Below are 20092 nucleotides of genomic sequence, written 5' to 3' on the forward strand. Positions count from 1 at the left end.
ACAGATCCATTTTTGGAACGTTTGGCGGTCTGCGATCTCTACCCATCTGCAGGTTTCCAGAATGGATATATTGCCCATTTCTGCTCTGGAACTGCTGCAAGCCAGACTGGTTTTCTTAGTCACTGGGAGTGTTGATCTCTATCCTCAGGAGGACTGTGCTATTTGTTTTCTGTTTCAGAGGCTTTCCAAGGCACTGGCGGTGCTTCAAGAAACACCGACAAGAACTAATTAACAGGAACGGGGACAACGTTCAGGATGAAGGAAAACGTCCAGATCAGATCCATCATGATCTCAGAGGAAAGGGAACTTCTTGGTATATCATCACCAGGGTGGTTTGTCCTCAGCAGTCATGATGGTTAAACGCCCAGCAATTTCATCTAGGCTGATTGTCCCCATTTTAATTCTGCAGGACCGACTCCACCTCTCAGTGCTCGGAAGGAAGCAGGGTCACCCCATACAGCTTTGCCCACATTGTGAAGTAGGTTAGGCTGAGAGAGGAGTGACTGGCCCAGAGTCACCCAGCTAGTTTCATGGCTGAATGGGGATTGGAACTCGGGTCTCCCCGGTCCTAGTCCAGCACTCTAACCACTACACCATCATCAGCCCTCCTCCCCTCCTCTCCCTCCCACAGGTTCCCTCCTGCCGCCTCTCACTTTAATCTTTGTCCACACAGGAGGAGCACGCCTGGCTCCCCCTCCTTCTCTGGGTCCTCCTCCGACCCTGGTTCTGATCGTGAGAACAGCTCTGGGGGTTCTCTCTCTTCATGAGAGACTCTTAGTCTGTCTATTGGATTCTTAGCCCATGTTTAGTTAGTAATACAAATCAACCGCTTGTTTCTCAGTCAAAGTTGGCTTCACTATCCTTATATTACTTACAGAGGATAAGAAGTGACTCTGCAAGACCAGATGGATCTGAGACCTTGGGTTAGGGCGGTATAAAAATGTGCTAAATAAATAAATAAATAAATAAATAATAAATAGTGGAGGTGGTGATGTATATGCAGAATTATATCCCTTTGAATTGGAGGGGGTGATGTATATGCAGAAGATGGGGGGGCTTGCTTAAATTTGGGATGATACAGTTTTGGGTAACTTTCTCTTTTGGGATGACAACTCCCATCCTACCCAGCCTTTGGGCATTGTGGCAGGGGATGATGGGAGTTTTAGTCCCAAAACAGCAGGTTCCCTAGACTGGGATTGCAAAGCAATTAGCAGGAGGCCTCCCCAAATGAGGCAGAACATCCAACTCAGACGTAGCGTGACTTCAAATGAAAGGAAACTCATCCTGGCATAGAACCAGCAAATACTTCACAGGTTTATTGGGTACAAACATGAGACTGTAAAATGTTAATCATGTTCATCTGGGGAGAACACAGTATGAAATTTGGATGCATCAGGGCTGTCCTCATGTCTCAGGGCTATGAAAGGAAGCATATAAAAGCTCTCGTCTCCTCGGTCATTTCCAGCAGCGTCTTCCGACTGGGCTTGTCGTCGTCTCCTTCTCCTTCCTTGGCCATTTCTGCTCTTGGTAAGTCTGCTTTTCAGCTAAAACTGCGGGGTGAGGCAGGAAGGAGGGAAGCATTGGATGCTTAGCCCGCTTCTTTGAAGCTTGTCCCTGGCCACATTGGGAATTTTGTCCCCCGTTCTGGTCCAAGCATCTCAAAAAAGGATTTCAGAGCACTGGAGAAGGTGCAGAAGAAGGCCAATTTAGCCACCAGGGGGCTAGAGTACCTTCCAAAATGACACGTTTTGGGGTTATTTTAATTTAGAAAAGGGCTGACTAAGAAAAGAGCCAAGAGTGGTTTCTAAAAAGACGCATAATATGGAGAGGGAAGAGGAGGGAGTCTTGTTTTTCTCCCTCTCTCAAAACACCAGAGCCAGGATTATGCCAAGGTGATTCTTAAGAGGCGCATTCCTGATCGGGAACATCCGATAGATTTAAGCCGGGCACCAAGTGAGGCGCTGTTTGGAGCTGCTAAGCACTTGCATAAAACTGCTAAATATCTGTATAATCTGACATTCCCAGCACACAGAATAACCCTGACATATGCTCAGCTAAATGTGCTGCTGCCCTCTGTGGTCTTGGAGGGTAGGTTTGGGAGAGTCCCCTTCCTGGAGAGATCGTGTCCTTGTGGGAATGGGGAGCCGTTGGCCATGTGCTTTTGTCTTGTTCCTTCCACCGTGATTTGCGTCCTAGATATATTGCTCTTTTTTGTTTTTAGATACCCAGATAATTCTGATGAGATTGATATTAACTTATTTCTCTCTGACAAACAGACTGATGTGTTGCATCTGGTGGCCACATTTTGTATGGCTGCGATCAAGATTTGCTCATGGAGTGTTAGAATAATTCAGGCTTTTAGTTTGCCTCATCCTATTTTATTTCATATCAATTTTATGTCATTGTTCCTGTGTGTGTGTGTGTTTGAGTGTGTATACATACATTCAAACATACAAACACACACAAATCTGTATCAATCTTCACCTTTTATCTGGTCTGAATATTTGATCAACGATTGTAATGAACTGAGCAGAACTGGACTAGAGACAGGAAATGAATCACCAGGACATTTTAAACTGACCAAAAGGAAGGATTTCTTCACACAGGGCCTAATTTAGAATTGGTTGACTAGAACTGTGGATATTGAAAGGCTGATTCTCAACTAGATGCACAAAGAGAAAGATACACAAGGGAGAATTGAGCACTGAGCCAACCACTGAAAGGAACTGTCCTGAGGTTGGATAGGAACAGTTGCTCTCCCCCTCCTAAATCTTTATTCATTCATTCATTCATTTTTCATATTTCTATAGCACCTGATATAGACAGCTCTAGGCAGTGCACAAATTTAAAAACATAGTGAATATGAAACAATATAAAGCAGTTTAAACTCACAAAACAAATAAAAACATTCTCAGAAGATTAAGAAACATATTAAGAATTTGAAATTTCAGTGAAAAGCCTGGGAACACAGGTATATCTTCAGGGTCTTCTTAAAAGTGAACCGAGAAGGAGAAGCTCTTATTTCAACAGGGAGCATATTCCAGGCAGCCAGAGAGAAGGTCTGGTCCCGGGTTGCCAGCAAATGAGCTCTTGGCAACTGCAGTCAGACCTCTCCAGATGATCTTAGGCGACAGGGTCCATGAGAAGGAAGGGTGTTTTCTGTCCATGACAAAAGCTTGGAGTCAAATGCAATTTTTAACCTTGGTTTCCCCAAGCGGACTCAGTATCAAATTTTATTCCAGTTCCAGTGTAATCCACCCAGGCAGGGGCGTAGTTAGAACTGAACGAAAGGGTTCAAAGAACATGGGCCTTAGGGCCCTCCAGCTCCATCCCTCCCTATTTTCTTCATTGTCTGGGGGGCTGCCCAAGAGAGGGATGAACATGGGCCCCCTCTCCCCTAGCGACGCCCCTGCAGGTGAAATAATCATGGAGAGTCATTTTAGCTCTTGTAAGAAAGTGGTTGAGAAGATGACTATTATTCCCTATTTAAACGTCTTCCTGAAAGGATGTTCTTCTCCAACGTGTCATTTCAGATCTCCTTCCACCTCTCCAAGATGTCCAGCCCTCTCAGTGGTCCCTTCGCAGAAACTCTCAGAGCTCTGTTGACTCAATCCGGAAGTATAATAGAACAACCTCCCTTCTTTGTGACCATGCGTGGTACATTCCTCTTGTAATGATGAGTCTAAAACTAGAGAAGAAACCCTGCGGGTGATGAAATTGCTGGCAGACTTTCTTCCTTGGGATTGGCTTGTCTCTTCCTGATGTGATGCCGGATAGTTTTAGGAGAAGCGGATTCTCCCACTGGGCCCGATGTCCTCTTCCTTCCTAGTGACAAAAGCATCGTCTGCAGCGAATAACGGTGTTTGGTAGACAAGGCATCGATTCTTCCCAGCTGCTGTTTCCTGGGCTCCAGCAGGGTCAGAACCCCTGAGAAATCCACAGCCAGTCCACAGTGGAGGGGATCTTTGGGTCCTCCCTTCCTTTCTCTGATAGCCTTTCTCCAGTTTGTGTCCAAGGATGCTCTGCTGTGTCCGTATTTCCCACCGACATCGACACGGAGCCTTTCTTCCCATTTTGCCAAGTGAACCTCACCACATTCGCTCAGCTTCAGAGGACCTTCTCCTTATGAATCTGCTCCATTTAGATTCCATTTGGGAGGTCTTGATTTCACTTTTCCTGCCTCATCTGCTGATCATCGAGAAGGCCAACTCAATCCTTCCCTACCAATAAAGATTCATTGCAGTCCCTCATCAGCCTTATCTGTTCTCCTTCCTACTCCCTGGATCTTTGTACAAATACACACACACACACACACACACACACACACACACACTCACACATACACACCCCTGTGAGATGAGAAGCTGGAAATTCAGAAATTCTATGCATTCCTATGGCCTTCTACCATAGGAGATCTGGGGAAAGACCTCCAGAGGTGGCTACGTTTCGTGATTCCATGGGAGAGTGGGAAAGGGAACTGAGAAATGAAGCAGATGGGCGAGGGGAGGAGACGAGGAGAGCTGGTCTTGTGGTCGCAAGCATGAGTCGTCCCCTTTGTTAAGCAGGGGCTGCCCTGGTCTGCATTTGAATGGGGGACTACATGTGTAAGCACTGCAAGATCTTCCCCTTGGGGGATTTGTCCACTCTGGGAAGAGCAGAAGAACCCAAGTTCTCTCCCTGTATCTTCTGCCTTCAACCTTGGAGAAGCCACTCCTTTTGTTCCATATTGCAGTTGGGGTGGATGATGGGAGCTGTAGTCCCACAATGGCTGGCGGCCCTCAGCTTGGTCCCCCTTCTCTTTTGTCTGAAAGGACTCTAGTGCCTTAGCCTTACTTGAATACAGCCTAAGCCTTGCAAAGAAGGGTGGGTGTCCGTCCTCGGGACCCCTTGTTCCAAGAAAGCCCTTGATTTCTGGCCCCTTTCAGTTGCATTCTGGGCTGCTCAGTCTCATTTCATGACATTTGGGTCTTGGGACAAACCATTAAGCAGAGAAACACACACAACAAAAAAGCTGAACTTTTAAGTTCAACCTCCCAGGAAAAAGAACTCACTGTTTTGGGGCTAGAGGAATCCTCAAAATTTGACCGTGAAGACCCAACCCAACCATTGCAAACACAAAACCAACTCGGAAAGGGAAGCATGTCTGCCCTGGTTGCCAGCAGAGGTCACTGCAGACCAAACCTTCTTCTCCAGGTCTTTCCTTTCCCACCAGGAGCCAAAGCAGCAGCTGGAGGCTTGGATTGGGGTGGGGGGAGCCCATTTGGGGGGCTGGTTTGGCCCTGTGAGGGGAGCCTTTTCCAACTAGGTAGCGGGAGGGAGAAGTGATGGTGTGGAATCCAGGTAGGAGGAAACGCTAAGCAGGACTAGGACAGCACCATCCTAACCAGCTTTCATACCCAGCTTTGGACCAGAGTTGGAAGAAGAGCTGATCTCCCCAGCATTTCCTCCTCCCTGGATTCCATCACTTCTCCCTCCTCCTCCCTGGCTGTTTCTTTCCACACCACCGAAAAGGGGGAGCACACCCAGCTCCCAAACCTGGGCAGGACACTTGTCTGACCCAGGTTTGGGTGGTGTCAATGACCTCCAGATGCGAAGGAGGGCTTCCTTTCTGCAGAGGCATTTCCAAGCAAGGGTCTGCGGGGTGTGTGATTAGAGGGGGAAGCCATGTGGGGAGCAGGGAGTGCAGAAAGGGCTGACCCTGCCCTGGTGCTTGGGGACTGGGAGCTGCATCCCAAGGCGGGATTTCAAACCTCAACAAGCCAGCGTGGCCAGTAGCGGATCTGTTGACCTCACAGCAGTTAACGGAATTCTGCAGGGATTCTGCCAGAGGAGGCTCATTGGCCATCCTGGTCGTCCAGCGGCAGTTAGTTGGTTTTGCTGTCTGCTTTTCTTTGCCGAAATGGGTGGCTGCTTCGCCTGCTTCAGGTACAGTCTGGCCTGGCGGTGGGGCAGGGGTGGGACCCAACCCAAGGGCTGCCTGGGACTGGTTGTGAAAGCTGTCCTTCCTTGGTTTTCCCTTCTCTGGGTTGGATGCCTCTCAATCCCAGTTGCGGGGGAGCAACAGCAGGAGAGAGGACAAGCTCTCACCCCCTGCCTGTGGGCTTCCCAGAGGCATCAGGTGGGCCACTGTCTGAAACAGGATGCTGGGCTAGATGGGCCTCCATGGGCCTGATCCAGCAGGGCTGTTCTTCTGTTCTTCATTTCACCTCCAGCATGGACCCCAAGCAGCTTCTCCTTGAAATGCAGGAACCCTCAAGGGTCGCCTCGTGGGGTGGTTTCCACAGTACTTCCTGGGCTTGCAGGCCCTAGACTCATGAACCACGAGGAGTGCCCAGGAACTATGGGAGACCACTAAGGGGGTGGTTGTGGGGAAACCCTTGGCCCTCCCTTTGAAGCTGACATCTCCAGCTGCCCATGAAGCCCACCCTTCCTCTTGCCAAGAATCGTGCCTAAGCCTGCTTCTTCCTTCTTCTTCTTCCAGGTCCCAGCAGGAAGAAGTTGTCAAGTAAGTGGTTCTTCTTTCCCTTCTGGATGTTTCTGGCCCAGGAGGGGGTCCCCCTCAAGCGTGGATGGGGTTCAGGCAGGACCCCAACCCAGGAGGTGTGGCACCCATGTCCCCAACTGGGTGAGCCCGGCTACCTTCAGGAGGCCAAACACAGGCCAATGGATATGATTCTAGCAAATCTGAATTTGATCCCAGCAAAACTGGCTTCTTGTCAAAACAAACAGACACGCCCCAAATGAAACCTGTTTTGGAAAACTCTTCTGGAGAGGGATGGGTCAGTCCTCAGGGCCAAAAAGTACCCCTGATGCTTTCCTTCCTAACCCCAGCAAATTCCCAACTCTGGAGGCATCCAAAATGGGCAGGGCCACCTAGAAGGACTGCCGGTCAGATGCATCTGAGCCAGGAGTGGGGGGGGGAGATGTGCACCCCCTGGCATGACTGGGAAACCCCCCAGGCCCTGGGATTGCTGACTGAGAATACGTCTCTGCTCTTCTCTGCAGGCTTCCTGAAGATCAGGAGAAGAAACAGACTGGTGAGTGGGGGACCAGCATGGGGAGGGCTCCTTCTTAGGGCTTCGCCAGATCTCCAGAGCAGCTCCCCTTGAGGATCTCTTGCTCTGGGCAAAGGAGCCCGATGGGAAGAAGAAGGTCGTCTGACGGATGAGTGGCAGGAGGAGGACAGGCCACCGGCCTCCTAGGCACCTGACGGAGCCCACAGCCTTTTCAGGGGGGCCTCTGCCAGCCACCTAGGGAGGGAGGAGGGCTATGGCCTTCAGGTCCTAGCCACACTTCCTTGTCCTAGGAAGAGACCTTTGCTTTGGAGTGGATGCCAGTCAGAGCTTGGACTAGGGAGGCAAAGCCTCAGGCTCCGTATGGCAGCTGCGTTATGTGGGCATCGTGGCAGAGAGAGCCTCGATCCAGCCTCCCCCATTTGTTTCTGTCACTGGCCCACCCAAAGAACATCCTCACTCGGCAAGTGGAAAGCGGAGGCCTTGGCCATCAGGGCCCCGGGTCTTCCTCCGTCTCCTGATCCCTGCTTCCTTCCCTCTCTTGCAGGAGATCCTGAGATCCCCAGCCCCGTTCCCTCTGCTCCTTCCCCCACCTCCCCACCCCTCTCCCTACCACCCCAGCCAAGCCCCCCCTCCCTCCCCACCCCAGTCTCCCCCTCCCTCCCCCTTCTCCCCACCCCAGAGACTGCGCCCCCAGCCCTCTCCCATCCCAGCCCGGTGGAGCCCCTGGAGGACACTGGAGCCACCGTGTTGGATGCCTGCCCAGGTCCCTCCACCAGCAGGGGGGCTCTGCAAGAGGGTAAGTGTTCGGGCATCTCCTAGCCCAGGGATGGGGAACCTTGGCACTCCAGCTGTTTTTGAACTACAACTCCCACCATCCCCAGCCACAATAATGGTGGCTGGGGATGGTGGGAGTTGTAGTTCAAAAACAGCTGGAGTGCCAAGGTTCCCCATCCCTGGCCTAGCCCCTCGGCCTGCACCCGGACCCTGCCCGGGAACCCGGAGGCGTTGCTGGGTCCTCCTCTCCGCCTCCCGGCTGACTGAGCTCCACTGGTCCAGCGGCAGCTCCTTGCAGGGGTGAGGAGGGAGGGCAGGCAATGGCGGGGGGGGGTTACAGTGGGAGCAAGCCAGACTCTGGGGCCAACCATCACCTTCTGCTTCTCCTCTCTTGCAGACCTCCCTCAAGGCCACGATCCAGAGGCCTCGTCCCTCCAGCCTCCTCGCCCCATCTTCGTGTGGTCCTCCTCCTCGGCCTCCACTGAATATCTCCACCTCTCCGCCACCTGCTCCTTCTCCCCCTCCTGCCTCTCCCTGAATCCCTCCGCTTCCCCTCCTCGAGGTATTCACGATGTGGAAGAGAACCTGGCGAACCTCATGGCACTGCAGAACAAGCAGGTGGAGGACCGTAAGTCTCCTTCGCGCAGCACCCGGGGGCCTCTTCCCGTTCCGTCCCAATGGCCCTTTTGCAGCTCTGAGGGCCCAGACGACAGCGACGACAGGGAGAGACTCTAGAGCAGGCCTGCTCAACATTGGCCCCCCCAGCTGTTTTAGGACTACAACTCCCATAATCCCCAGCTACAGTGGTCAGGGATTATGGGAGCTGTGGGCCAACGTCTGCAGGAGAGCCAAATTTGACCAGCCCTGCTGTGGAGGCTCAGAAGGGGAGCCGAGGCAGGGAGCAAGCACGGGAAGGAGATGCCTGATTGCAACTCCAGGGGGTCTGGGTTCGAATCCCCATTTGGCCATGACCCTCGAGGGGAGACTGGTCAGTCCCTCGTCCCACAGCCTGACCAACCTCTCAGGGTGGTTGTGAGGATCTGAAAAAAGGTGACCCCCACCCTGAACTCCTTTGACCAAAAGCAAACTGTGAATGTGGCAGGGGATGATGGGAGTTGTAGTTCAACAAATGGAAGGTCAACTTTCCCCACCTCTGGCTCATAGTCTACAGTGCGGCGAGGGAGGGGGAGCGGAGGAAGAGGAAGGGTGGGAGAGGAAGGAAGAGGTGGAGATGGGAGTGGGGTGCCCATCTCCCGCCGAGGCATTAAGGATCATCTATTCCTCCACAGAATGGAAGGATTTTGAGTCAGGACTGGGAGGAAAGGAGGGGGAAGGGTCCAATTCCGGCTGGGTGGCAGCTCCAGGCCTAAGGGGCAGCGAGGGAGAAGGGGAGGAGTCCTCGTGGAGAGCAAGAGACCTGCTTCGGGGGGGTTGCCGGGTTGGGGGTGCCAGTCCAGAGGCAGAGGGCAGAGCCATGGGGGGTTGTAGGTTCGAGGCCAGAATGAGGAGTCTGTGCCGGGTGTGGACAGGGGCAGGGTCCAGAAGGTCAAGGTCGCACCTGGTAGGGTGGGGAACAAGTCCATTTGTCCCATTGGTTTCCTTTCCTTGCAGGACAAGAAGATCTCATGATCTTCAGCGCAAACCTTCAGCATGTAGTGATGATGAGAAGGCAGCTGCAGCAACTCAGCACCAGGCTCGGCCAACTGGAAGCCATGTTGGTAGAAAATTAATAAGATTTGTTGTTGTTGTTTATGAATTTATTTATTTTATTGTCATTTGTTTACCAAATTTAGTGCAAAAACATAAAGCTCTGTTTGTTTTTCAAGAAGAGAAAGATAGGCTGCTTTGAGTATTCTTTGGGCACAGTGGGGTGAAAAGGTCTCTGGGTCCAGCCCAGCTGCAGAAACATCTCTCTTGGGAGATGCACTCAGGGCCAAGACAGGACAGTTGTGCACGAGTCCATTTTCACAATTTGATTCAACCTTAAATCAAATCACAAAAATTGGAATCAAGCTGGCCGGCCATGGCTAGCCAGTTCGACAAATCAAAAATCCAGAGGGGAGTCTCACGATTCGCCTATGGGGAACTCAGATCACCCCATTGTCCAGCATGGGTGGGTCCTAGGGACACTAAAGTCCGTTGGGTGGTATGGAATGATGAGTGTTACCCACCACACAACCCACAAAGGAAGCAAAGCAGGACTGGAACTCAGGTCCCGCGGGCTCATAAAAGACTCCCTTTCCTGCTTCCTACACGACATCAGTTCCTCACTTGCACATACAGGAATCTGTCAGATGCAGCTTTGAATTAGGAAAACTGCTCAATGTATCAAGTGAGTCCGAAACCATTGCAGACGAAGCCTTTCCTCCATCCAATGCACCACGGAGAATCACAGAGGGAATCCAGACATTTCCTGATCTCCTACGTGAGGAAAAAAGAAAAGAAAGGCGAGGGGAGCATGATTTCAACCTTTTTCTGATTTTAATAAGGGAATGGGACCTTTAATTTCCAAAGCTGTTTCTCAATAGCTTTACTAAGCTCACAAAACGTTCTCTTGCAAACTTGTGGACGACACAAGTTTCTTCACGAACTGTGACTGCCTTAAGCACAGCCAGGTTTTCTTCTCAGGACCAGATAGACAATAATGCCATGTCCGAAAAATTTAAAGAAGGACCCCTCTAATCTAAGGTTGCAGTATAGGCACTGGAAGGGGAAACCTCTCTTTCTGTCTGTGCAGCTTGGAATCCAATTGCCTCTAAGACATGGGTGGGAGCATTGGAAATACTACCGGTTGGTAGGAGCACCTTGAAGCAGCTCCAATCTTGCTCTCCATCGCCTTTCACCCATCCCTCTCCTTTGGGGATCCAGTTTGGTTTACAAGGGGTCCTTCTGGCCTCTTCCGGCTTAAGAGCTGCGGAGGTTGACCTACAACTCCCATCATCCCTGACTATTGCCTTATGTGTGCAGGGATGCTGGGAGTTGTAGTCCAAACCCAACAAGAAGGCTTCAGTTGTGCAGCAGCCGACAATGCTGAGCCCGATGGACCTTCTGTGCCTGTCTTCCAAACTGCACCCACATGGTGCTCTGGACCACACGAGGAGAGGAAGGACGGAGAAATGGATGATCCTGAGCATCTCCATCCCATTCCAGAATGAAGGGTCTGTCTGGGCAGAATCCCATGCCTGAATCCTTCCCTGTGCACAAATCCCGTTCTGATGGTCCCATCTCAAAAAACAGGGCAGGCGGGGGGTGGGGGGAGACATAATAGAGCACGAAAAAATGTCCAGAAAAAAGCATCCCAAGAGATCCAGGAGGAGCTGCAGCACCTTCCCAATGAGGAAAGGCTAAAGATCCCTTTCTCTTTTTTGAACCGAAAAGACAACAAAGGGGGAGCATAGGAACAGAGGAAGCTGCCATATACTGAGTCAGACCACTGGTCCATCTAGCTCAGTATTGTCTTCACAGACTGGCAGCGGCTTCTCCCAGGTTGCAGGCAATACAGCAAGAATGGGGGAAACTGTATCCACTCTCACAGCAGTGGCTCTTAAGCTGATTAGAAACGGGTTCTAGGTCAGACAGCAGGTCTTGAGGATTTAACACGTGGCAGGGCTCTGCAGACCTGGGTCCCCAGATGTGGCTGGACTACAAGCCCCATCACCCCCTGCCGCAACGACCAAGGCCCAGCATTAGTGGAGCGTCGGGGTGAGCCAGGGGGTGTCTTTGTCCGGCCAGCTCAGGAGGTTCCTCCTCTTTCTCACGACGCAAATGCCCAGCTCCCAGCAGAAGCCTCTGCAAAGGTCGAAACCCTTGACCTCCCTCCTGGACCTCCCTTTCCCCTGGAGGCCGGCATGCGGAGGAGGAGGTAGGGGGCAGCCCCTTTGCGACCCATCGGGGAATTCGCAGCCGCTGCGAAGGGAAGGCGACAGATTTCTCCCCTTCCTCCAGCTTCTCTCCCGGTCCTCAGAAGCAGCCTGGAGGAGCCAGGGATCTTTCCTGCTTGGGGCAGAAAAGGTGCTGCCCGCCCATGAAAAAACGCATCTGGCTGTTTGCAACACACACACACTCTTTCCCCACGGATTTCTCCGCCTCCCCACCCTCCGCCTCTGTCCCTGCTCCTTCCTCGTCTGCCTGCAGGGCTGGGAAGTCGCGCCCCGCTGCAGCACCCACACTGGCGCCCCGCTGACCCTATTCCTATTAACAGTCCCCACCCAGCCCCTAAAGGGCAGATCTCCCCCCAGAGAGGAGGCCAGGCTTTGCGGGAGGGGTGTGTGACTCTGTGTGTGTGTGCGCGTGCGCGGCCTTGATGGCTCAGCCAATGAGCGAGAGGAGCTGGGGATGCTGCTGGGTCCGGGAGGCGGGGCGGATTTGGGGGCGGGGACGAGAAGGCAGCATGGCCGGAGGAGGAGGAGGAGGAGGAGGAGGGGGAGGAAGGCCGGAGGGTCCAATCCTGCGCATTGGGAGGCGGAGCTGAGAGGAGGAAGAGGAAGCGGAGGGGAGGAGCGAAGAAAGAAGAGTGAGAGCGAGATTTCTGGCCCCACGAGGCGCGCGGCTGCCAAGCCTGCCTGGGCGGATTCAGAGCCGCCGTTTCCTCGACCTTCTTCCGTGGCTGCTTCGAGCCGGAGTGGCGGCGCAGGAGGCTGCCGGCGCTGCTGCTGCTGCTGCTGGAGGAAGGATTGCGCGTGTCTCTGCGCACAAGCGGATCAGGCTGGTGGCTGGACTCCTCGGCTAAAGCAGGTGAGCAGCAGCAAGAGGCAGCCGCACAGCATTCTGGGGAGCGGCGGCAGAGGGGGGGGCGCTGGTCTGTCTCCCTCCCTCCCCCCCAGCCCCGCTGCCCCCCCTCTCTCCTCTGCAAGGGGAAATGTCCCCGCAGGAGGGTTGTGAGGGCCGCAGCCGGCAATGGGGGGAGGAAGGGGGTCATGGGGGATGGCAAGAGGAGCTTTTCCTTCCCACCCCAGATTGACTTGGCTTCCCCCTGGAAGGGGCAGCTGTGCCCTCCAGATTTACCGGGAAGGCCCCCACGAGCTATGGGGGAGAGCTCCAGACACCAGCTGGGCCTTTCATTCTGCATTAGAGCTTAGCTTGTTGTAGGTCCTGGCTGGGGGCGGGGGTGGGTGGGTGGAGGGAATCCACTTTTCCCGTCGGTGTTTGGGGGTAAATTCGAACTCGCAGCAAAGCCTGCTGGCTGGGAAAGCTCCTGGAGAAGGAGAGATGGAGTAGAGTGACCACCTTCCAAGCTCTGAAGTGGGGGTCTCCTAGAAGAGGGAGGGAACTTGTCCTCTCTTCCTCCTGAGGGCAAGATGAGCACCAATGGGTTGAACAAGAAGAAGCAGATTTAGGCCAGGCATTCGGAAGGTGCTAACGGGGAGAAGAGTTGGCCAGTGGAACAGCCTGCCTGGTGCAGTGGTGGGCTTCCAAGCGTAGGCTGGACAGGCATCTGCCCGCAATGCTGTAGCCCTAGGCAGTGGGTAGACTGGAAGACCTTTGGGATCCCTTCCAGCTCTCACATTCTAGGATTCTAGTCATCTGGGTGAACTGTAGATTTGTGCTCCTTGGGCATACCCTCCCATCACTGCACATGGCCATCCTTGCAAAGGAAGGGAGATGGATAGAGAGATTTGTTTCGGTCATTGACCAGCAAAAATAAACAAACAACAGCTAACAATAATATCAAAGAGTGAGCCTTACAAAATTGACAAACTTCGTAGCAACACTTGGCCACATTCCAAGACACGGTGTCTTTAAAACTTGGCAGCACGTATCATTTAAATAAAACTCATTGGGCTGGCCTGGAAATTCCATTAAAAATGAAGAAGGAAAATTGAGTCAAATATGCTTGTAAAATGTGCAGTAAAGTCAAAAGGTGTGCAGTGGTTTCTCTGTCTCCCGAGCCAGAAAGGCCGAGGCGGGCTGAGTGTGGTCGTTTCGTGAACGTCCCCTCTAGAACTGCGGTGGGGACTGCATTTAGGGTCCTGGCTCTTCGGGATTCAGACTGTATATCGCCTATAAAGGCCTCCAGTCCAGACCAGATCATGCTTGCCTGGGCGTGGATTCGAATCGGTGGTTCATACACATTTACCAGCACTAAGGAGATTTCACCAGCCTTGAACATGGCTGCCATAGCGGAATGATCCATGGTGCCGAGAAGGGATAACTTAACCTGAAGTGTGGTAGAGGCCATCACAGAAGGGAGGTTTCTTTCTCTCTTCCCTCCATGAATCCAACAGGATTTGTACGCAGTCATTTGATGACTGATCTGTGCTGCTGCTGAAGGCATTTGTGTGATCTGTGCTTTGGTTTGGGGTTCAAAATGCCTTTTGGGGTCGCATCAGTTAAATATGCTTCAGGTTTTCCTGTGGGACATCCCGTCAAATTTGCTTCTCAGTTTACATGCTTAGAATCAAAGCACATGTGGCTAGTAATCAAGAGGAATATGCTGGTTACATACAGAAGTATGTTGGACATTTCTATCCTTCCTTTCCTCCGAGGAACGCAGGCTGGCAAACACGCTGCTGTTTCCCCCTTTTTTACCCACAGTTTGATGAATCCCACCCCTTCCCCCTGGATCGCTCCCTTGATCCAGAAGGTGCATCCATGGGTGGCACAGGACCATGAACCCAAGAAAAGCACAGTCTCCATGTCTGAGTGGAAGCGAAAGTTGACTTGGTTGCTCATGCCAAAGGCAAGTAGCTTCTGGCCACTCCATCTCTAAGGGCTCCCAAATATCACCCAGCTAACATTCCAAGCCAAGGACTCGGTTCGGGCCCAGGTAGAGCTTTCTAAGTTCTAATACAGTCAACTTATACGCTCTATCCTGTCATTCACACAATCAAGAAGTGTGTTCGGCCTGGGTTTGGGAGCTGTGTCTGCTCCCGATTTTTGACGTTGTAGAAGCGAGGTAAGTGGAAAACCTGGGTAGAAGGGGTTGTGTGGAAGCAAGGTAGGGGGGAAAACCTGGGTAGCTTCTCCTCCTGCCTTGCTTCCACACAAAGATTTCTACCCAGGTATTCCTCTTACCTTGCTTCCACGCAGTCAAAAACTGGGAGCACACACAGCTCCCAAACCCAGGTAGAACACTCGTTTTGATTGTGTGAATGACCTCTCTGTGAAATATCCAACACAGATATACACACCCTGGTAGATGGGTATAAAAGAAGGAATAATGACACACTCAAACACACTTTTTCAGACACGATTTCACAAACACGTCCCTCACACTGGAAGATCTTCCCCTTCGAGGATGGGGCTGCTCTGGGAAGAGCACCTGCCTGCTTGTATGCAGAAGCTTTCGATTTCCCTCCCTGGCAGCATCTCCAAGATGGGGCTGAGAGAGGCTCCTGCCTGTAGCCTCGGAGAAACCGCTGCCAGTTTGTGCTGACAACACCAAGCTACATGGAGCATTGGTTGGACTCAATATATGGCAGCTTTCTATGATCCTAACTCCTTAAGGCACCCCTCATAGGAACATAGGAAGCTGCCATAAACTGAGTCAGACCATTGGTCCATCTAGCTCAGTATTGTCTAGTGGCTTCTCGAGGGTTGCAAGCAGGAGTATCTCTCTGTCTTATCTTGGAGATGCTGCCAGGGAGGGAATTCTTCAATTCCGAGAGTGGCTCCATCTCCTGAGCGGAATCTCTTCCAGTGCTCACACATCAAGTCTCCCATTCATATGCAACCAGGGCAGACCCTGCTTACCTAAGGTGACAAGTCATGCTTGCTACCACAAGACCAGCTCTGCCCTCACTTGCTAACCGGGGCTCTGACCAGTTTTCTCTCTTCCTTACAGCACTCATGTGACTTGGAAGAAGAAAAATGAGGTGAAACCCAGCAGAAAATTTATTGGTGGTGCCTGATGGGGGGAAAAAGAGCACAGAATAAAAGCTGGAGCACAATTTAAGAAGATAAATGGATAACCTGATTTGTTAACAAGAAATTAAAAAAAATGGAGAAGGTAAATAAAAAAAGATGGTGCTCTCCACGTAGCAAAAGCTTCACTTCTGAACCAAGCATTAAACCTCAGTGCAAAATGCAAGCAGGTGTGAAATCATATGAATGTTTACGCTGTGGAAAGAGCTTCAGCCAGAGTGGTGATCTTACTAAACACCACAAAACCCACATTGGGGAGAAACCACATCAATGTTTGGAGTGTGGGAAGAGCTTCAGCTCTAGTGCAGATCTAACTAGGCATCGTAGAACCCACACAGGAGAGAAACCGTATAAATGTTTGGAGTGTGGAAAGAGCTTCAGCACGAATGGAGCTCTTACTATACATCACAAAACCCACACTGGGGAGAAACCACATCAATGTTTAGAGTGTGAGAAGAGCTTCAGCACTAGTGTATATCTAACTAGGCATCTTAGAACCCACACAGGAGAGAAACCGTATAAATGCTTGGAGTGTGGAAAGAGCTTTAGCACTAATGGAGCTCTTACTATACATCACAGAATCCACACTGGGGAGAAACCATATCAATGCTTGGAGTGTGGAAAGAGCTTTAGCACTAATGGAGCTCTTACTATACATCATAGAACCCACACTGGGGAGAAACCACATCAATGTTTGGATTGTGGAAAGAGCTTCAGCACTAGTGTACATCTAACTAGGCATCTTAGAACCCACACTGGAGAGAAACCACATAAATGCTTTGAGTGTGGAAAGGGCTTTGGCACGAGTGAAGCTCTTACTCTACATCATATAACACACACTGGGGAGAAACCTCATCAGTGTTTGGAGTGTGGTAAGAAGTTCAGCACGAAGGGAAATCTTGATATACACCATAGAACCCACACTGGGGAGAAACCACATAAATGTTTGGAGTGTGAGAAGAGCTTCCGCACTTCTGCACATCTTACTAGGCATCTTAGAACCCGCACTGGGGAGAAACCCTATAAATGCTTGGAGTGTGGAAAGAGCTTCAACACAAGTGGAAATCTTAACAAACACCATAGAACCCACACTGGGAAGAAACCATATAAATGTTTGGAGTGTAAGAAGAGCTTCAGCAGCAGTGGACACCATCGAATCCACACTGGGGAGAAACCATATAAATGCTTGGAGTGTGGAAAGAGCTTCAGCAGCAGTGGACAACTTACCAGACACCATCGAATCCACACTGGGGAGAAACTACATAAATGCTTGGAGTGTGGAAAGAGCTTCAGCAGCAGTGGACAACTTACTAGTCACCATCGAATCCACACTGGGGAGAAACCACATAAATGCATGGAGTGTGAGAAGAGTTTCAGCACCAGTGGACAACTTACTATGCACCACAGAACCCATACTGGGGAGAAACGACATCAATGTTTGGAGTGTGGAAAGTGGTTCAGCAAGAGTGGAGAACTTACTATACATCACAGAACCCACACAGGAGAGAGACCGTATAAATGCTTGGAGTGTGGAAAGAGTTTCAGCACGAGTGGAGCTCTTACTATACATCTCAGAATCCACACTGGGGATAAACCATATCAATGTTTGGAGTGCGGAAAACGTTTCAGCTCAAGTGGAGCTCTTAAAATACATCACAGAATCCACACTGGGGAGAAACCACATCAATGTTTGGATTGTGGAAAGAGCTTCAGCACTAGTGTACATCTAACTAGGCATCTTAGAACCCACACTGGGGAGAAACCACATAAATGTTTGGAGTGTGGAAAGAGCTTCAGCCAGAGTGCAGATCTTACTATGCACCATAGAACCCACACTGGGGAGAAACCACATAAATGCTTGGAGTGTGGAAAGCGTTTCAGCTCAAGGGGAAATCTTTATAAACACCGCAGAACCCACACTGGGGAGAAACCATATAAATGCTTGGAGTGCAGAAAGTGCTTCAGCCAGAGTGGAAACCTTGCTTTACACCATAGAACGCACACTGGAAGAACAGAGGCACACCTTACTGCACATGTGCAAATTGAAAAAGGATAAACTGAAACTCATGAAACTGCAGACAAACATGAGAATTTCCCTCAATTTGTGAAATAGAAACCATTCTGAGATTTCTGCTTCTGATTTAGCTTGCTTCCCTCTGCACAATTTTATAGCTATGTTTTGTATCTGTGTTATGAATAAATGTCCATAATCCATTCAAGTAGATTAATGAATATTAGTTTTTCACCGCATATGCTTCAGTTTCTTCTGAATAGCTTTATTTGTCCATCTCTGGAATGTGGATTCTGGGTGAAACTCAGTCTGCACAAAGAAGTGTAATGGTGATTTTAATGTTGATTTTTTAAAAACCAGAGGTAGAAATTATATATCTGAGGCCATTATTTATTTACTTACTTACATTTATATCCCGCTCTTCCTCCAAGGAGCCCAGAGCTGTGTCCTACATACATGAGTTTCTCCTCACAACAACCCTGTGAAGTAGGTGAGGCTGAGAGAGAAGTGAGCTGGCCCAGAGTCATCCAGCTAGTATTATGGCTGAATGAGGATTTGAACTTGGGTCTCCCCGGTCCTAGTCCAGCACTCTAACCACTACAGCACCACACTGGTAAGTGGAGCAGGCCTCCCCTTGTGGTGGCAGAGGCAGCAGCGGGCAGCAAGAGCTGCTTCCCTGAACTTGACTGCAGAGGAATGCACGGGGAGGGCGGGGATGTGGGAAGTTGTCCTGCTATGGAAATAGGAACATAGGAAGCTGCCATATACTGAGTCAGACCCTTGGTCCATCTAGCTCAGGATTGTCTACCTAGACTGGCAGCGGCTTCTCCAAGGCTGCAGGCAGGAATCTCTCTCCACCCGATCTTGGAGATGCTGCCAGGGAGGGAACTGGGAACCTTCTGCTCTTCAACATGTTAATGCAGCTGCTCCATCCCAGAGGAGATGCGAACTAAAAGCCAGTTGCGGAAAACTTCCATGACCTTTCTCAGAGAGCAGGCTTGACCAAGAGTTCACAGTTACCCGAAAACAGCGAGGCAATAAATTGAAATTTTTTAACCCCAGACATACATTGGGCTAAGCTGTAATGCACAATGAGAAACTGGAAACTGGAGTGTGCAGTGCTGCTCCCCAGTAGCTTGCAGAGACTTTGAGGTCCATCGGGAGGATTTGAGGTCCATCGGGAGGATTTGGGGACTCAAAACTGCCCTTCCCTGGAGAAGCCAAGTCAAATGCTTGCTCTGCTTGGGAACACTGCTGGCTACAAATACCCGATGTCTTTTTTTTTCCTTTTTCCCCACTCGAAAGGAGCTATACAAAATTACTACTTATGATCATGCACCTCCCTCCCCCTTGTAAAAACCATTGCTTCCCTGAGCTGGAGGGAAGCCAAATAGCACAAAGGAGAAAGTGGAGGGCTGGTAGCAAATCGGAGGAGAATGAAAGGGTGTGTGTGTGTGTGTGTGTGTGTTGACTATCAATGGCTAGTCGGATTTCCTGCTCAGGACTTGCAGATCGCGGAGAGCCCTGGAGACCATCTGGGGGGCAGAGCTCAGGCCAACCCCTCCCCCCCCCCCGCTGGCTGCACTCCTCGCAACCCTCCTGCGGGGACCTTTCCCACGGCAGAAGAGAGAGGGCAGCGCGACGGGGAGGGAGATCCAACCCGCCCCCGCCCTTCCCCAGGATGCTGCGCCTGCGTCTGGCTGCTCACCTGCCTTTTCAGGTAGCCCTGCAAGCAGGCACGAATCTCTCGGTGCGGGCGCCTGATCCGCCTCTGCGGAGAAACACGCGCAATCTTTCCTGCAGCAGCAGCAGCAGCAGCAGCGCGGTCCTCTGGCACCGTCACTCCGGATCAAGGCAGCCTCGGAAGAGGATCCAGGCAGGTCCGGCTTTTTATTCGCGCAGGCTGGCTTCTGCTGCTGATGCAGCCGCCTGCTCTGCTCTCTGCCCCTCGCACTCTTCCCTGCCCCTCCCCTTCCTCTTCCTCCTCTCAGCTCCACCTCGCAGTGCGCAGGATTGGACCCCCCCCCCTCCCCTCCTTCTCTCAAACAGCCTCCAACTACCCCCACCGTTCCTGCTCCAACCGCATCCCAGCTCCTCTCTCTCATTGGGTGAGCCATCAAGGCCCCGCCCACTCCAGGAACATCCTCCCCCCCCCGCAAAGCCTGGCCTCCTCTCTGGCCCCGTGGGGGGGGGGAGATCTTCCACTTGGGGGCTGTTAGGATCCGGGGGGCGCAAGCAGGGAGTGTAGCAGGATGGCGTCCTCCGCGCCCTGCAGGCAGACAAGGAAGGAGGTGGGGAGGGACAAGCAGGGTGTGGGGAGAGTAATCTATGGGGAAGGGTGTGTGTGATGCATACAGCAAAATGCATGATTTCGGGCTGGGCAGCGCCTTTTCCGTCCCTTGCAGCAAAGCTCTCTGGCTCCCCCAGT

At 51.5% G+C, this 20092-nt stretch overlaps 2 protein-coding genes across 2 annotated transcripts; both read left to right on the forward strand.

Annotated features, from left to right (window-relative positions):
* The first annotated feature begins 5899 nt into the window (after positions 1-5899).
* LOC128337256 (uncharacterized) lies at positions 5900-9614 on the forward strand. Its single transcript, XM_053278042.1, has 6 exons — positions 5900-5925; positions 6482-6505; positions 7006-7037; positions 7696-7812; positions 8131-8418; positions 9402-9614. Exons 1-6 carry the CDS (start codon positions 5900-5902, stop codon positions 9518-9520), a joined length of 606 nt encoding a protein of 201 aa, XP_053134017.1. The 3' UTR covers positions 9521-9614.
* Positions 9615-12386: 2772 nt separating this feature from the next.
* LOC128336989 (zinc finger protein 546-like) lies at positions 12387-17877 on the forward strand. The gene is made up of 2 exons (XM_053277385.1): positions 12387-12524; positions 15574-17877. The coding sequence occupies exon 2, from the start codon at positions 15730-15732 to the stop codon at positions 17707-17709; it is 1980 nt and encodes a 659-aa protein (XP_053133360.1). The 5' UTR covers positions 12387-12524; positions 15574-15729; the 3' UTR covers positions 17710-17877.
* Positions 17878-20092: the final 2215 nt, after the last annotated feature.

The sequence above is a fragment of the Hemicordylus capensis genome, chromosome 14, assembly GCF_027244095.1.
Source record: "Hemicordylus capensis ecotype Gifberg chromosome 14, rHemCap1.1.pri, whole genome shotgun sequence".
In the NCBI taxonomy this organism is placed as follows: domain Eukaryota; kingdom Metazoa; phylum Chordata; class Lepidosauria; order Squamata; family Cordylidae; genus Hemicordylus; species Hemicordylus capensis.